The following is a 14,117-nucleotide window of genomic DNA, read 5'->3' as shown; positions in this document are numbered from 1 at the left end:
CTGAGGCAGATGGCGTGGCCGGGTGAGGGTTTGTTACCGTGGCCCAGTCCACTTCTGTCTTTCGCCATCACAGCAGGGTATCCCAGTCACCGGTCCGGTTGGCATCATCCAAATTGGATGCTGACCTCTAGCCAGGTGATCGGCCAGATTGGTACAGAGGAACATATCAGGCATGGAGTGTGAAGAGTGTGGATGCTTTCTGATCGGAACTAATTTGTACGTAAACAAGTATCTCGGCCGTATCGCAGTTTTTTTCCAGCTCCATCGGAATATCGTATCGTCATATGCCTTGTTCTTCCCATAATCATGGTGTTCACAATTAACAAAACTGTACATTGACAGAAGAGTTTCGTAGTTGCAGTAAGTGGCAGATAGGCTGTCATGAATAGACAGCTAGCGCTCGAGCACTGGTCCATGCCCTGTTGTAGACCTCGCAGCCGATGTCCGTTCAAGTGCTCGCCGTTGCTCGACCGTTAGTACATCGCATGAGTTGACTGCTGGTACATGCGGTCACGGTACGCAACAGGAATCCCGTCGTATCTAGGGCTGCTGGCGCTCGAGGACTGGTCCATGTCTGTGTCGTAAACCTCGTAGCTTTGTTGATGGTGGTGGTGGTGGTGGTGCTGCTGCTGCTGCTGCAAGTACTGCTCTGGTGGAGGTAGTCGCTTCGAGCTGTAGGCTGCTAGGCTGGAAGGTCCAGGAACGCGCTTAACAGGGTATGATGAAGGCGCCGTCTTGGACTTGGAGCCGCGGTTGCTCACTTTGCGGTCCTTGCCGCGACCCTTAATGCCCTTGTTGCTGTTCTTGTAGAGGTTGGCAAAGTACCAGTACATCTCTCTTTGGTCGTCGGACAGCGCGTCAATATCGGAGATGGAAACGATCCAGTCTGTCATCTCCATCAGGGTCTTCTCGTGGTATTTGTTTTGGTGGTTCTGGAGACGGAGACGTTAGCTGAGGTGATGCTTTGTGCAAGAAACACTTCACGTACCTTGAGATTCCCTCTCTGTGTGAACATCTTGTTGCAATCATCCAACTTGCAGACGAATGGTTTTGCGTTGGTGTGTGTCGCCATGTGCGTCTGGAGGTTGCCGCGCTGCGCAAAGACCTTGCTGCACTGCTCGCATCGGAAAGGCTTCTCGCCAGTGTGGCGACGCACGTGAGTCTGTTCATGCGTTAGTCCACGTGAACATGGCTCGATGTCGATGACTGCTCACCTTGAGGTTGCCCGGCTGGGAGAAAGTGCGTCCACAACGAGGCCATTTGCATTGCTAGAAACTGTCAGTGTCTTCCAGAACAATAATAGACAAGGCTAACCTACGTGTGGCTTCTCGCCGGTATGGGCACGCCTGTGAGTGTCCAAGTGGTTGCTCTGGTAAAAGCTCTTGCCGCAGCCATCAACGGTGCAGACGTAGCGCTTGGGCTTAGGGGTATCTGTGGACTCCGTGGCCGCCGGGGCAGGTGTTGGAACAGAAGTGACTGGGCCAGCCTCCGGCTTTTCAGAGATCAGCAATTGTAACTGCCAGAATTTGTCGTTCAGACTTACCTTGGGTGACCTGGGCTCTGGCTTAACAAGCTGCTCAATTTCTGGGACACCTTTAACGATGTCCTCCGAGTCCCGTCTCTTCTGAATAGCCTTCATAAGAGTATCGATGGCAGTGGTGAAGTTTACAGGTTCGGCGCTAGTGGGCTTGTTGAATTTGATGTCCTTGGTGTTGAGCGGGTGGGGTGTCTTGGGGTTGCAAATTTTCGTCTCGCCGTGGGTGGAAATGGTGCTGTTTCGGTCGCTCTGGGCCAGTGGGCTTTCTTGGGAGTACGAGCTAGCACGAGGGATATCATGCTCTGGAGCGGCAACGGGCATGACCGGCCGCTCCTGATGTGCCGGGAGTCTGAAAGGCATGTTCATGTTGGTCGGAGGCGAATCGTACTCAGCATAGGCGAAGTGATTCTGACTTGTGCAATGACCCATTGCCGGCATTGGTGTCAAGTTGTACTGAGGTGCGACCATGTATTGAGGGGCCATGATGGCGCCGTTCATGGGAGCAGATGTTGCTGCTCTGTATTCGTACGGTATGAAGGCCGAGTTGTCCATCATGGCGTACTCATAGCCAGCAGGCCTCTGCTGCCAGGGGCCCCAGGCCTGGGGCGTGGCTGTGGGTTCCGTGAACATTGGGATGATGTCAAGCTGCTGAAAGGATGGGGTTTTGTTCGTGAACACCATGGGCTTGGAAACAAATGCAAAACTCGTCAAAAAGACAGTCCAACCAGACCGAAGGAGCAGCTGGTGATATAAAAAGTGGAAGGAAAGAAAGAACACTGTTTTTGCTGTTCAGACCCCATGGTTGAGCGCGTCGCTATATCCGGGGAGACGCACACAAGGGAGGCGATTTTGGGACCTGAATGCAAGTCGACCATTTTGGTTTCCGAGATCTGACCATGAGCATACATGCCCTGAAACGAGACCTCTAGGATCAAGGTTAGCTGACGAGAAGAAAACGTGGATGTCCAGGGCAGAGGTTTGCTGCAGGTCAACCCTGTTATGGCGAACGGGACAGAAGCATAGCGATCCCATCGACAAGACCACTGAAGGACACCGCCGAGAGGAGAATCTTGCAGGATGGGCTGAACCAGCCGGCAAGATTGCGACGCCTACTGTGCACCTCTCCACGTTCGCGATCTTGACCGCGTGGCCTTCGAAACGTCGTTGCTTCTTCCCCTCGACCTGCGTCGGATTGACTCAATTGGAAGCCGCCATTGGCTCGTCGAATCGCCGGGTTGCATCGGGTCGCCATCGTGGGACCTCCAGTCGCTGAGAAACGGAGAAATGACAGACGCAGCGACGATGCACAATGCTGGACGGCGCAGATGGGGCAATGCGCACCACGAGGGCCACCCCGATTGATGTAGTTCGTTGACTGGCTTTCCTTGGACCAGCCCAGCTCGGACCACTGGCCACATGTGCGGTTCCAGGTAAGGGGCTGTTTGCTGGTCCAACTACCCGCTTCGCGCACGGGCTGGCTCTCTGTGGCAGCGTTGAAGGGACAAGCACTTGCGCCGCGTCGCCCGCGCCGCCCGCGCCGCCAGCCAACGCAATCACACACCCACCGAGTCGCGTCACAGCGTCTGGACTTGGAACCAATTCGCCCACGCGAGAAAGGTACTGTACTCGCGATTTACTTAGTCTACACACCCCCTACTCCATGGTCGGGCCCACTCGCTGACAGTGGCTGGCTCCCAACATCTTCGCGACCAGAGATCAATTTGTGTCGTACCCACTGCAAGACCCTTGCCCTTTCCCAAGGCCACCACCACGCAGACCTGGAGCCGGCCTCCCACAGAGTGGTCCCACCCCGCGGGAGGCTGCGGATGGGCTGCGACGAGAGCGCGCCGTATGAGGCATCCCGTCCGTTCCAACGCAGCGAAGCGACCGGCCCTCTGTCGGTCGGGTTCAAGCGTGGTGCTAGGAGGGGGGACCGCTCAGGCTGGCTGGACGGCCCGTTTTCGGCAGGCACTGGCGATCCGCGGTTCCGGGCGGCCTTAGCTTCACTGACGCACCAGTCACCCAGGCTCGAAGCCCAATCCCGTAGGTGACTTCCGACTGCTTTGCAATTCGTCTCTGGTGTCAATGCCACCAATGTTCTCTCGCTCGCCTCGACAAGAACTCCGCATACAGCTCTGGCCCTGGCCATCGTTTTCTTATGTTTGGGCGCCGAGTCGTTTGCTGTGTCCGGTGTGTCGCATCGGGATGCCGCCACAGTCGCAATCTTTGCCGCCTTCAGACGGCTCTGCACCTCCTTTAGGGCCACGGCCTCGAGGGAGACGATCTTGTGATTCAGCCGGCTGACGAAGGACACATCGAGTTCAGAAAACCTGAAGATAACGACCGCAACGCAGACGTTGCGCACCCACTTGCAAGCAAACAGCATCGCATTTAGCAGGTACAACATCCTCGTGTACCGTTCGATGTGCGTTTCTACCTTCGTATCCATCGCTTTTCTAGTAATCATTAGCCTTGTATTCGTTGGGGATTTCAGGCGTAATCTCTACAATGCTTTGTCTCGTTCCCTCTTCCTGTCTTGCGTCTTCTTTACGACGGGCACAAACCCAAGCGTCAAGATAGCACAGATAACAACGCCGCCAATAATGGCCTTGAGTGATTCGATCGAATACGGGAGGATCGAGAAAATTGCAACGGTAAGTGAGGGGAGTTTGATGGCCCAGACTTTCAGCACGGCGGTCAGAGAATCAGATTTGGAAGTCAACTCTCGCGTGTCGGGATCCGGGTGGTCGGACAGAATAACGGAGACAGATGTGTCGAGCATCGGTTGCACGAAGAGGATCAACGATTCCTGGAGGTCATCGAAGCACTGGAGAAGCACCAGGTTGATGCAGTCCGGGTCGACCGTCGGAAGATAATCATAGAGCCACTCAAATGGTACGAGGGGTGCAAAATTGAGCATGAGACAAGAGATAATGGCTAGGAGATACGGAACGGAGCTCAGCCAGCGCAAGTGCTTCGTGGTGTTTCTTGGTTGATCCATCGTGGCCGCCCTCCGTTGGCATTCCTATGTGGCGCGCTGAGGATGCAATGTCCTGTCTTTATACCCAGGCTTTCAGCCCAGGTCCAATTCTAGTGGTCGGCAGTCTCATAACTCAGACAGTAAACGCATCCATAGAAGTGAAGTCTGACATCTCGAGGACACTTGCATATGTAGCTTCATGCAGTATGTTGCATTGGCTGTGGTGACAGGTAGTTCCTCTTTCCAGTGAGTAGTTCCGCCTGCATGATTTGCACTAGGGGACCAGCAGGATGGTGCGGTGTTCAGCAGAACGGGCTCTACCAGCGCTTCACAGCGTTGTGACGGACTGCAAGGGGCTGGGCTGCAAGTCTTCAACTCAAATCCTTGTGTTTTGTCTCTCTCAGTGCCATGTTTGTCTTGTATATGTACAGTCTCCCCCAAGCGCTCGGCCTCATCAGCGATTGTGTCCGTATCCCTCCAGACTCAGGCGTCCTGTGAACCTGGTGTCTGTAAACCCGTTCCATCCTGCTGGGTTCCTTTGTGGCTAAGTTGTTCTTGCCTGTTGACCACTATCGTTGCCTTCCGCAACGCTAGCCCGGCCCAAATTCCACGCAGTTATTGCCATATTTAAATTGATTCGGTCTGTCAGAATACTAGGCATGAGAGCTTGTGCACGGCGGTCCGTAGGCAGAGTCGTGTTTAGAAGAGACACCAATCCTTCTTCACGAAGAGGGCAACAGGCAACCTGTATATCTGTGGTCTGTATTATTCTTCCGCATCGATTGTGGTATGCCTGATGTCTGGTGCGTCCTTCGCACCGAAGATGAAATCGTTCTGTCGGATCGTCATCGTATTGGGACGTTGCAAAATTCGTCCCCGTGAAGGCAACCCAAAACCAGTCATTGGCTGCAGTTTCGGTGTTGTTCGTTTGGGCGCGATCATTATAATAATACATAAAGTTAGCGTATAGCTCGCATGCCATGGTGACGAGGGTATTCTCTACTGACTTGTCGTTTTCCGTAACTTGCTCTCGATTGATTCGTGGTCAGGGCCTGCTGTTGCCACAGCTGAGCCCCTTCGGATATAATATCGATGCCGAGGATTGGATTATGTCCAGAAAAACAATTATGGCAGCGAGCAGGCGTGTTTCGCTCAATTTGGCGCTGTTATTAAGGTTTCAAAACTTAGGATTCGCTGATGTTTGTTATCGGATCGCTCAGAGCCTCATAGTAGGAGTGAGGATAATCCGAATAGCCATATTGGAGCCTGCTCGGACCCGATCGGGCCGACAGGACCGCCATCGGTGCCTAACCCCACCAACACGTCCAGAGCCTTACCCACCTCAAACAACCCCACCTCGTGTCCCAAACATTATCAGTAGCACTTTTCACCTGTGCATCTTGTTTCTTTCCCAAGAGACTTGGTGCCCAGAGTTGCGAGTATGTCAATCACAAAAAACGATTTGGTTTGTTTGGATACCCTGGTTCCTATTTCTTAATCTAATAGTCGGCAGGAAGAACGCTGGCAGAAACTGTCCGAGAATGACGAACAGGTCAAACCACTCTTATCGACGACATCACCATACTGCAGAATTGATGCCTCTTCGACCGAACAGACCTACATACTTGGCGGCAAAGAAGCGGTATTCTCGACAGACGGAAAGGAGATTTGGAGTATAATGAGGGCATACGGGAAAATAAAACTTCCTGCCGGAGTTGCAGTTGTTATTCAATACGGAGCATACATGGTCGATGCTACGTGATCGACTCCGAAAAGTTGGTTTGCATAGGGGGTTCCCGCTGTGATGCGTATTTGAAGACCATACGTGAGCTCTACACACTCAGTCACGTCTTCCAATCCTTCAGATTCCTCCATTATTCGCAGATCGCTTTTAGTGATGTCCTGAATGACTTGCGAGCCAAATCGTCTGCGCAGGGCTTCAACGTTCGCACGATCTCCTCCATCAGAGAACAAATCGAGGACCAATGTGGCCTCTGCCATTAGATCGACGTACAGGAATGCGTCTCCAGGAACACGCGGGAACCTTGCTCTCACCGATTCCGTGAAGGTACCGTTGCTACGGAAGATTTGGGTTGCAACTTCTGTTCCAAAATAGTTATCCAATTTGGCACAGGCCGCCGAAGGGAAAATGATTGAATTGGATGCTGCAGGCGGGCTTCGAGGAATGAGGTGCTGTGATGTCACTAGGTTGGTCATTGTGTCTGCGTGACTTGCAATTGTATCAGCCTCTCTGAGGCCTAAATCCGGTCAGTTCCTTTATTCTTATCTTGATCATCTCATGGGCGAGGCAAACCTTCTCCATAGTTTTGTTTTTTTGGCACCTGCTCGTCCAGTCCCGTCGCGTCGTAAAGTTCCTTGAAATGGCCTCCCATCTCGGTTGCTAATCGTCGCAACCGGATAAAAATCTCCCTTCGGTAGCAGGATATTTTTTGCGACTGTATATAATCTCGCACTCTTGATGCTGTAAGAGTACGCAGAAATTTCTTATATCGTAGGTTCCTGAAGCAAATCGACAAAAAGGCAATTTCACCTGCCGAGAGCAAATGAACTTGGCTCCTGCGCCGTTCACTCACGGAAGAGCTGTTCCATAACTCCACGAAAATTTCGCATTTGTCGACATCAAAGGTGTTGAGTTTTGAGGGCTTAGCCAGCCTTGCCTTAGCGTACTCAAACGCGGCTACCATTTCGATTTGCAGCTCAAGGTTTTCAACCATTTTCTTGGTGTGTTCCAGAAGCTCAGGTTGTTTGAAAAGATTGATGGGACAAGCCATATCGGCAATGATGAGCACTTGGTGCGAACTGGGTATGAGCGAAATCGAGTTTGCGCGAAATCGAGTTTGGGCGGAACGGCCTGGTCAGATAAAATCAAGTTTAGGCAAAATCGGGTTTGGACAAAATCGGGTTTGGAAAAAACCGAGTTTAAACGAAATCGGGTTTCGGAGCTAGGATGAACCTTGATTAGGGCGAACCCTGGTAAAATCGGGTTTGGGCGAAATCGAGTTTGGGAAACATCGAGTTTGGCAAAAATCGGGTTTGGGTGAAATCGGGTTTCGGCAAAGTAGCTTTTGATAGTGAGTGCAAAACCATAACCTTTGACTGGGTTTAGTGACATCTTAGTTGAGGTTTCTGAAAGACTCTGTGAAGCTGCTTGCCTTGTCTCCAGCTAGTTGTTGGATGCCACGAACATTATCAGCAGCATCTTTGGTCTTTGTTAAGAAAACGTTACGTCTCTGAATTGTTTGCAGGCAGGTATTGTTAACAGTCAGAAAGAGTAATGTAACATTTATTAGCAAGGCTCCTGGATAGTCGAACCCAAAGCAAAGGCTGTTGCATTGCCAGAGCCAGCAGCATAATCCTAGTGGCCGCATGAGATACCAGGCCACAAGAGCAGATGCGAACTGTCAAGATGATCTTTATTTAATGCCTGTATTCAACACAACAATCGGTTCCCTGCGGCCAGAAGCCCCTACTGCCTGCCCCGCTACGAATTCTTTTGGCCAACATACAAGCGCACAGAAGACAGGAGGATGAGCCCTTACCCGACCGGGAAGAAGCACGCTGCTGCATATGTACCAATCGTGTTCATGGCATGCCAATGACCGATAGAAACATCTGCAGGTGCAGCAGAACTTGGCCGTTGAAGTGGCTGATGAGAGCAAGTTAGACATACTGGCATAGCCTCCGGAAGAAGACAAGGGCCCATGTTCGTTGCATGCGAACAACGCCCTCTGATCCTTGATAGCCTATTGCTTTGCCGTTGGATGACGATGCGTGCAACATGGCCTCTGCGTCGCCATTGCCCGTATATCTGGAGACGTAAGACTTATACTGCCCATGGTTTTGATTATAGATTTCCTGGAAATTTACCATTGAACCAGTTCTTCCTATCTCAGAAAACTTGCTGCGGTTGTCAGTGTTGGTATCAATGGCTGGGCAAGCTCCTCAAGGACCCGTGGATCGAAACAAATCCTTCTCGGATGCAACACTACCAACTCAATCCAAACGACCCCTTTTAAGTCACTTGCTGACACTCGATCGTTTCCACCGCTGTGGCTGCCTTGAGGCCGCATATATGGCCCTGCAGGCGCTCCATGACTGGGGATGGCGATCTTTGGCTTGGCTGGAGTGTGGACAGAGCTCCTGCATGTGTTCCTGACGTGTTCATGGCATTCTCTATGGTACATAGAATGCCAGCGAGTACAACACGATTCTCTCTGTCACTGCACCGGAAGGAGTAGAGTACTGAAAATTGGCAAGGTTCCGGGATGGTCAAACCGACAACAAAGATCGTTGCATATGCCGGAGACAGTGATAGGATCCTGGTGGCCGCATGTTAGGCTAGAAGGCGATGGCATATGCAAACCTCAAGATGAACTTTACCTCAGAATGCTTGTAGATGAGCAACATCCTCGTGTTCAAGCCTCGCTTCTGCCTCTTGGCCGCATATCTAAGCTGCAAGCACATGAAAGCCGGAGACGTGAGCCTCTGCCTCGATTGGAAGGAGAAGCAGGTTGCTGCATTTGGCCCGGTCATCCTTCAGGCGAACCGTTGATCAGTTGAAATGTGTGCGGCCGCAGGATGGGCCAATGTAAAAAATGACGGAGGGAACGAGTAAGAAAACAAAGGCAAGAGCTCAATGTGTTCGAGGGATACATGGTAAGTCTTGCAACGGAATGTTTGATATAAAATGCACTTTTCCGCCTCATCAGTTCATCGTCTTCGCACAACACAGCTCGAGACTCTGTATATCATTTGGTCAACAACCGTTTCCTATACTCAATCAGATATTAAGCCAACACAGCAAAGGTATGTTCAGATATGAAGGTTAACCGTGGCTTTGACTGAGCCTGTACACCAGTGAACTCGAGCCATCGAATAGGTACTTTCCCATCGTCTACAATGCTGAATAGTCGAAACCCTCCTACACCTCCGCCTCCGACTCCGCCTCCGCCTCCTCCACGTGGCACATCCATGACCGCCGTAGCCAGCGAAAGCGAAACTGTCCGACTGTGATCTTGCACTTCTCGAGGGCAGTGAGTAAAATCACTCTAATCTTTGGCTTAGTCTAATGACCATCTAGATACAAGCCTTCACGTACGCTCTTCTTATGCTTTTGTTTGTTGGCCAAGGGAGGAAACCCAACCAAGCTCTTACGCACATCTGTTATTTCGCTTTGTTAAACACGACGTTGTCAGCACACTGGGGAAGAAGAGTGATAGATCTGTGTGGGTGTGTAACAAAGACCCAATTCCTTATTTTGAATAATTTCGCACCTGCTCCATTTGAATGAGCGTTTCTTTTAAGCTTTGCCAGTTCTCTTCAACAACTTTCCCATTCCTTAAAAGAAGAGTTGTGGAGAGTAACATTATGGTCGAATGGATGTGTTCACCGCTGTGTAGTCAGGGACGCAGGCTAATGGTGCTCTATGATTGATTCCTACTCAGCTATGAAGCCGCTCTTATGCCAAGCTATGTATGCCCGGAAAGCAGCAGGATTTGGCCAACAGCCGAACCATCGTAAACCGCGACACCCCGCTCTGCCCTGTTGTTGAATCAAGGCCAGCTGTTCCCAAATCCCACTATGCCATCTATCCTGTTTGTGTCCTCGTTGAAGAGCCTTGTCCTCCTGCCTGTCATTACCTCTGTGTCCCGCCTTCTAGAATATGGCTTTCGTATCCTTATGTTTCGCCTCTGTCGGTGCTGGGCACCATGCCTGGTTCTGCGTACCCACGGTGTCTCCTCGGCGCTCAGCTTCGTCTCTTTGTCTTGTCCGCATCCTCTCGGACTCGCGTGTGCTGTGTGTTAAGTCTGCAAATCCTCGTTCCTTCCTGCCGGGTTCCTATGTGGCCTTATTGTCTGTATCTGTTGACCACCACCGCCATCCACTGCATTGGCCCAAATCTGGTCCACGAAACACATTCCTCCACTCGGTTCGGCTCGTTCGATTACTAGATATGAGAGCTTCTGCAGACAGGACGTGTTTTAAAGGGACACCCATCTTTCCTCATGGAAGGGGCGACAAGAAGCCAACCTGTCTGGTCTGTAGTATTGGGTGACATCGAACGTATCATGCTTGATGTCTGGTGCTTCCTTTGAGCAGAAGATGATGCCGTTCTTTCAGACTCGTCGTTGTCTTGGGATGTTGCGAACCATGTCGGGGATTGACAGGCGACTCAGAACCTGTCGGTGGCTGTTGTTTTGTTGATTGTTTGGGCGCGGTTCGTGTCTCGCTCGCAGAGTGGAGATGGTCTTGTCTATTGAGATGTTGTCCTTTGTAACTTGTTCTCAATTATTTTGTGATCGGGGCCTGCTTTGCGGTGACATCTGGGACCCTTTGGATAAACAATCAATGCTGAGGATGGCATAGTATCCGAAGGAGCCTTTATGGCCGCGAGCAGGCGTATTTCGCTTGATTTGAAGTTCCAATCCCAAAAGATCGTTCTTTCCATGAGTTGCCAACGTGGCCCGTGCACACTTATGTAAACTTTTGTCAAGAGTCACCTGATCACACTTACCCCGCAGCTGAGCCGCACAAAATGCGGTTGAAGCCGCGCAGAAGTCATCAGGCTGAAATATGTTGTCCGTCGTCTGTTAGGTCGTAAAGCCGCACCATCAGTTATTCATGCATATGCTTTGTTGAGAAAAGATGCAATATCTCGACGGCTCAACTCCCGATATACAAACCTACTCGAGTTTCCAGACCTGTGTTGCAGAGGGTGACGACCTGCTACGGAAACTTGCCATAAAAGCCGGCAACGCCCTTACCGAAGTGTTCCTAGTGCCTCTCACTAAAAACGAGATCTGCTTTCGACCTGGCGCAAAATGCTACAAACACCCCTGGCGGCAGGAGCATGCAGAGGTGTGGAAACATGTGTGGCATCATGTCTTTGACCACAAGCTGGTATGTTGAAGACAATGGTACATAAACGCGCCCAGCTGACTTTTAAGAGGGCTAAAGTAAAGGGAACGGAAGAGATTGTGTACATGACATTCACCAAAGGCATCGCTACGCTTGAACCTGGACGCCCTCTTGAAACAGAACCTGGTCTGAGAAGCGTCGTCATCCCCATTGGTGAGAGTGAGACTGTATTTAACATTTTGTCTGCCAAGGGAGAAGTTTGCAGAGATTTACCATGGCACCCTGGTTTATACTATATTTTAGAGCCAGAGGTTTCGATTTATTCAGATAAGATCAACATCACCGGCCTAGTGATTACAGCTGAGCGAAATCCAAGCTGAGCATTGCTAACACCTGACGCGTTGTTCCAAATTTGCTACCGCTCTCATGCTCGTCTTCTTGCCCCTCTCCAATGGGAAATCTGGTCCCTGGCTACTTACTGCTCTGTGCGATTGAGGGAAGGATGTCTCAACACCCAGAGCGGCCATTGAACTGTCTCCCAGAATACTGTAGTCCAAGCCAAGCAAAGTCTGGTCGTTGGGAGGAAAGCCTACATCAAGCAACAAACTGCGGCCGTCTAGCCCGATTGTACCTTCGAAGCGTGCGTGTGTCCAGGCAATGTTTGCAGTAGGTTTCTGTGGCGTCATTGCGGCGGTAACGCCGTAGTCACGACAGCAGTTAATTTGAGCGTGGCAGTTGGGTGTGTCGTAGTATTTTGTCCATCCTGGCGGGGCCTCCTGAACTAAGCCATGTTGAGGGTCGTCCATCCAAGAGGTAACGCAACCTTGCACAGGTATGCCAACTGTTGGAGGCCATGAGTGAGCTGGAACCTGTCCATAGCCATTTCCCTGCGAAGTCGAAATAATCGGTTGCGGCCGATCTGTTTGTGTCCGCTCAGAATCCAACGTCGAGCCAACAGAACAGTGCTGGCTACTTATTGGACACAGAGATAACTTCTCTCTCGCCTAATTTTTCTTGGCATCCGCTGTTAGTGAATCAGGTGATGAACCACTAGAATCCTTAACAGCCGAAAACTCTTCACTTCTCTGCTCCGGAGCCCTTCCGCGATGGCCTCACAGCCTCCGGCGGGCATCGGACCGCTGCCGGCCTCACCGGCCGGCCCCGATCGGGGCTCTGGGCCACCTCCAGAGCCAACCTCTCCACCAAGGGCTAAACGCCGCCGCAATACCGAGACTCAGCCACTCCGGCCCAGTCTCGCGGGAAGCCAGCCTAACACCTTCAATCCAGCCCCCCCAACGGCAAAGGGGACTCCGATCTCAACTCCAGCCACTGGTAGGACCGCCACTGGCTCTGTCTTGTCCGCCCTGGACGAGGAGGCCAGGCACTATGAGGCCCGCAAGGACGTCTTCTTAACCATCGCGCAGTCTGTTGATAATGTCGTCTCCAGCTTTGAGGGCCCCAGGAAGCAGATCGCGAAAGAGGCTACGGCCTATGTGATCCAAGCCCTAAAGAAGCTCATCAACAAGGAACATGCTCCGCCACTGAGCCGGAGCTGGGCCGCCGTCACGGCCTCGGCACCAGGTACAGCTCCAGACCCCCACCGGGCTCCGACCCGCCCGCAGGCCAGACCCCAGACAAGATCCCAGGCCCCGCCCCAGCCCCAACCTCAACCGAAAGAGGACCTCCGGGTCTTCGCCCGCATCCCGGAGGAGGGCCTGTCGGCTGCCCGAAAGAACGCTCCCTTTGCCCTCCGCCAGACAGTTTGCCGAACCTTCGACCTCCAACTGGCAGATATCCCTCATATCTACCACATTGCGACCGGATACTCACTGAGGCCGTCAAACAAGCAGATCCAGCAAGGCCTCCTCGCGGACAAGCAAAAACTAGCGGGCTGCTTAGGGGCTTACAAGATAGAGACCCCGATAAAGTGGTTTACCTACGTCGTCCCGCGCTGCCCAGCCAAACTGTGGAGCGTTGATGGGGACGCCCTGGACCCAGCCACCTTGATCGAAGACGAGGTCTTTGCCCAGACAAGACTGAAGCCCACCCGGGCCCGGCAATCCCGCCTTGGGCCGAACCCCATTACGAACGAAGTCTCTTGGGTCATCTCATTCCTAACAGAGGTACAGCCCTTCAGACTGTTCAACCAAAGCAGCAGGTCCCAACTCATTCAGAAGAGGAAGACGCTCATCAGACACGACCCCGGCTGCCAGGGCTACCACTCAAACAGCTACTGCAACCGACAGCCGCTCTGCAACAACTGCAGCAGACCTTCAGACTCGCACGAGACTGGGCCCTGTACAGCTAAACCGAAGTGTGCGAACTGTTGCGGCCCGTTCCAGGCTAGCCACAAGAATTGCCCAGCTAGGCCTATGACGATGAACGGCATCCCTGCCCTCCCAGACCGGAAGGAGCGGGCTCGGATCCGCAAGGTTGGACAGAAGGCCTATGACGCCCTCTATGAGGCCGGCCTAAGCGCCTCTCGGAACAGCACCCAACAGCCTGGGGATCTCCCTCCCACCGACCAGGATCAACCGCCCGGCTCCAAGCGGCCACGCAAAAGGACACCTTCCGAGAGCTCAATTGTGTGCCTCGGGGACAGGGACACCGATAGTAGCAGCATGAGTGAGGATGAGCCCGAGGATGCCGAGGGTCCTCCCCAGACTAACCAGACTAACCGCGCTATCCTACCTCTCTTGAGCAGGAGTCAGAGGGTAGCCC

At 52.3% G+C, this 14,117-nt stretch overlaps 4 protein-coding genes across 4 annotated transcripts; 1 reads left to right on the top strand and 3 right to left on the bottom strand.

Moving 5' to 3' along the window:
* Positions 1–473: 473 nt before the first annotated feature.
* CDEST_02001 (Putative Zinc finger C2H2-type) lies at positions 474–2,167 on the bottom strand (the record flags this gene model as incomplete). Its single annotated transcript, XM_062918160.1, has 5 exons — positions 474–932; positions 989–1,162; positions 1,215–1,268; positions 1,319–1,492; positions 1,544–2,167. The coding sequence occupies 5 exons, from the start codon at positions 2,165–2,167 to the stop codon at positions 474–476; spliced, it is 1,485 nt and encodes a 494-aa protein (XP_062774211.1).
* Positions 2,168–4,040: 1,873 nt separating this feature from the next.
* Positions 4,041–4,538, bottom strand: CDEST_02000 (uncharacterized protein; the record flags this gene model as incomplete). Its single annotated transcript, XM_062918159.1, has 1 exon — positions 4,041–4,538. The coding sequence occupies one exon, from the start codon at positions 4,536–4,538 to the stop codon at positions 4,041–4,043; it is 498 nt and encodes a 165-aa protein (XP_062774210.1).
* A 4,727-nt stretch (positions 4,539–9,265) lies between these two features.
* Positions 9,266–11,777, top strand: CDEST_01999 (uncharacterized protein). The gene is made up of 4 exons (XM_062918158.1): positions 9,266–9,344; positions 9,397–9,571; positions 9,619–11,438; positions 11,486–11,777. The coding sequence occupies exons 3-4, from the start codon at positions 11,184–11,186 to the stop codon at positions 11,774–11,776; spliced, it is 546 nt and encodes a 181-aa protein (XP_062774209.1). The 5' UTR covers positions 9,266–9,344; positions 9,397–9,571; positions 9,619–11,183; the 3' UTR covers position 11,777.
* A 1-nt stretch (position 11,778) lies between these two features.
* On the bottom strand, positions 11,779–12,314 carry CDEST_01998 (uncharacterized protein). The gene has a single exon (XM_062918157.1). The coding sequence runs from the start codon at positions 12,200–12,202 to the stop codon at positions 11,783–11,785; it is 420 nt and encodes a 139-aa protein (XP_062774208.1). The 5' UTR covers positions 12,203–12,314; the 3' UTR covers positions 11,779–11,782.
* Between the last annotated feature and the right edge of the window lie 1,803 nt (positions 12,315–14,117).

This window comes from Colletotrichum destructivum, chromosome 1 (assembly GCF_034447905.1).
Source record: "Colletotrichum destructivum chromosome 1, complete sequence".
Classification (NCBI taxonomy): domain Eukaryota; kingdom Fungi; phylum Ascomycota; class Sordariomycetes; order Glomerellales; family Glomerellaceae; genus Colletotrichum; species Colletotrichum destructivum.
Note: the sequence above shows the minus strand (reverse complement) of the source record. Positions and strands in the feature narration are given on the sequence as shown.

Bases quoted from the DNA above. Each gene is read 5' to 3' on its own strand.
- CDEST_01999 (XM_062918158.1), top strand. From the start codon at position 11,184: ATGCAATATCTCGACGGCTCAACTCCCGATATACAAACCTACTCGAGT. The intron at 11,439-11,485 runs GTATGTTGAAGA...CTGACTTTTAAG, and splicing joins ATGTCTTTGACCACAAGCTG to AGGGCTAAAGTAAAGGGAAC.
- CDEST_01998 (XM_062918157.1), bottom strand. From the start codon at position 12,202: ATGGACGACCCTCAACATGGCTTAGTTCAGGAGGCCCCGCCAGGATGG.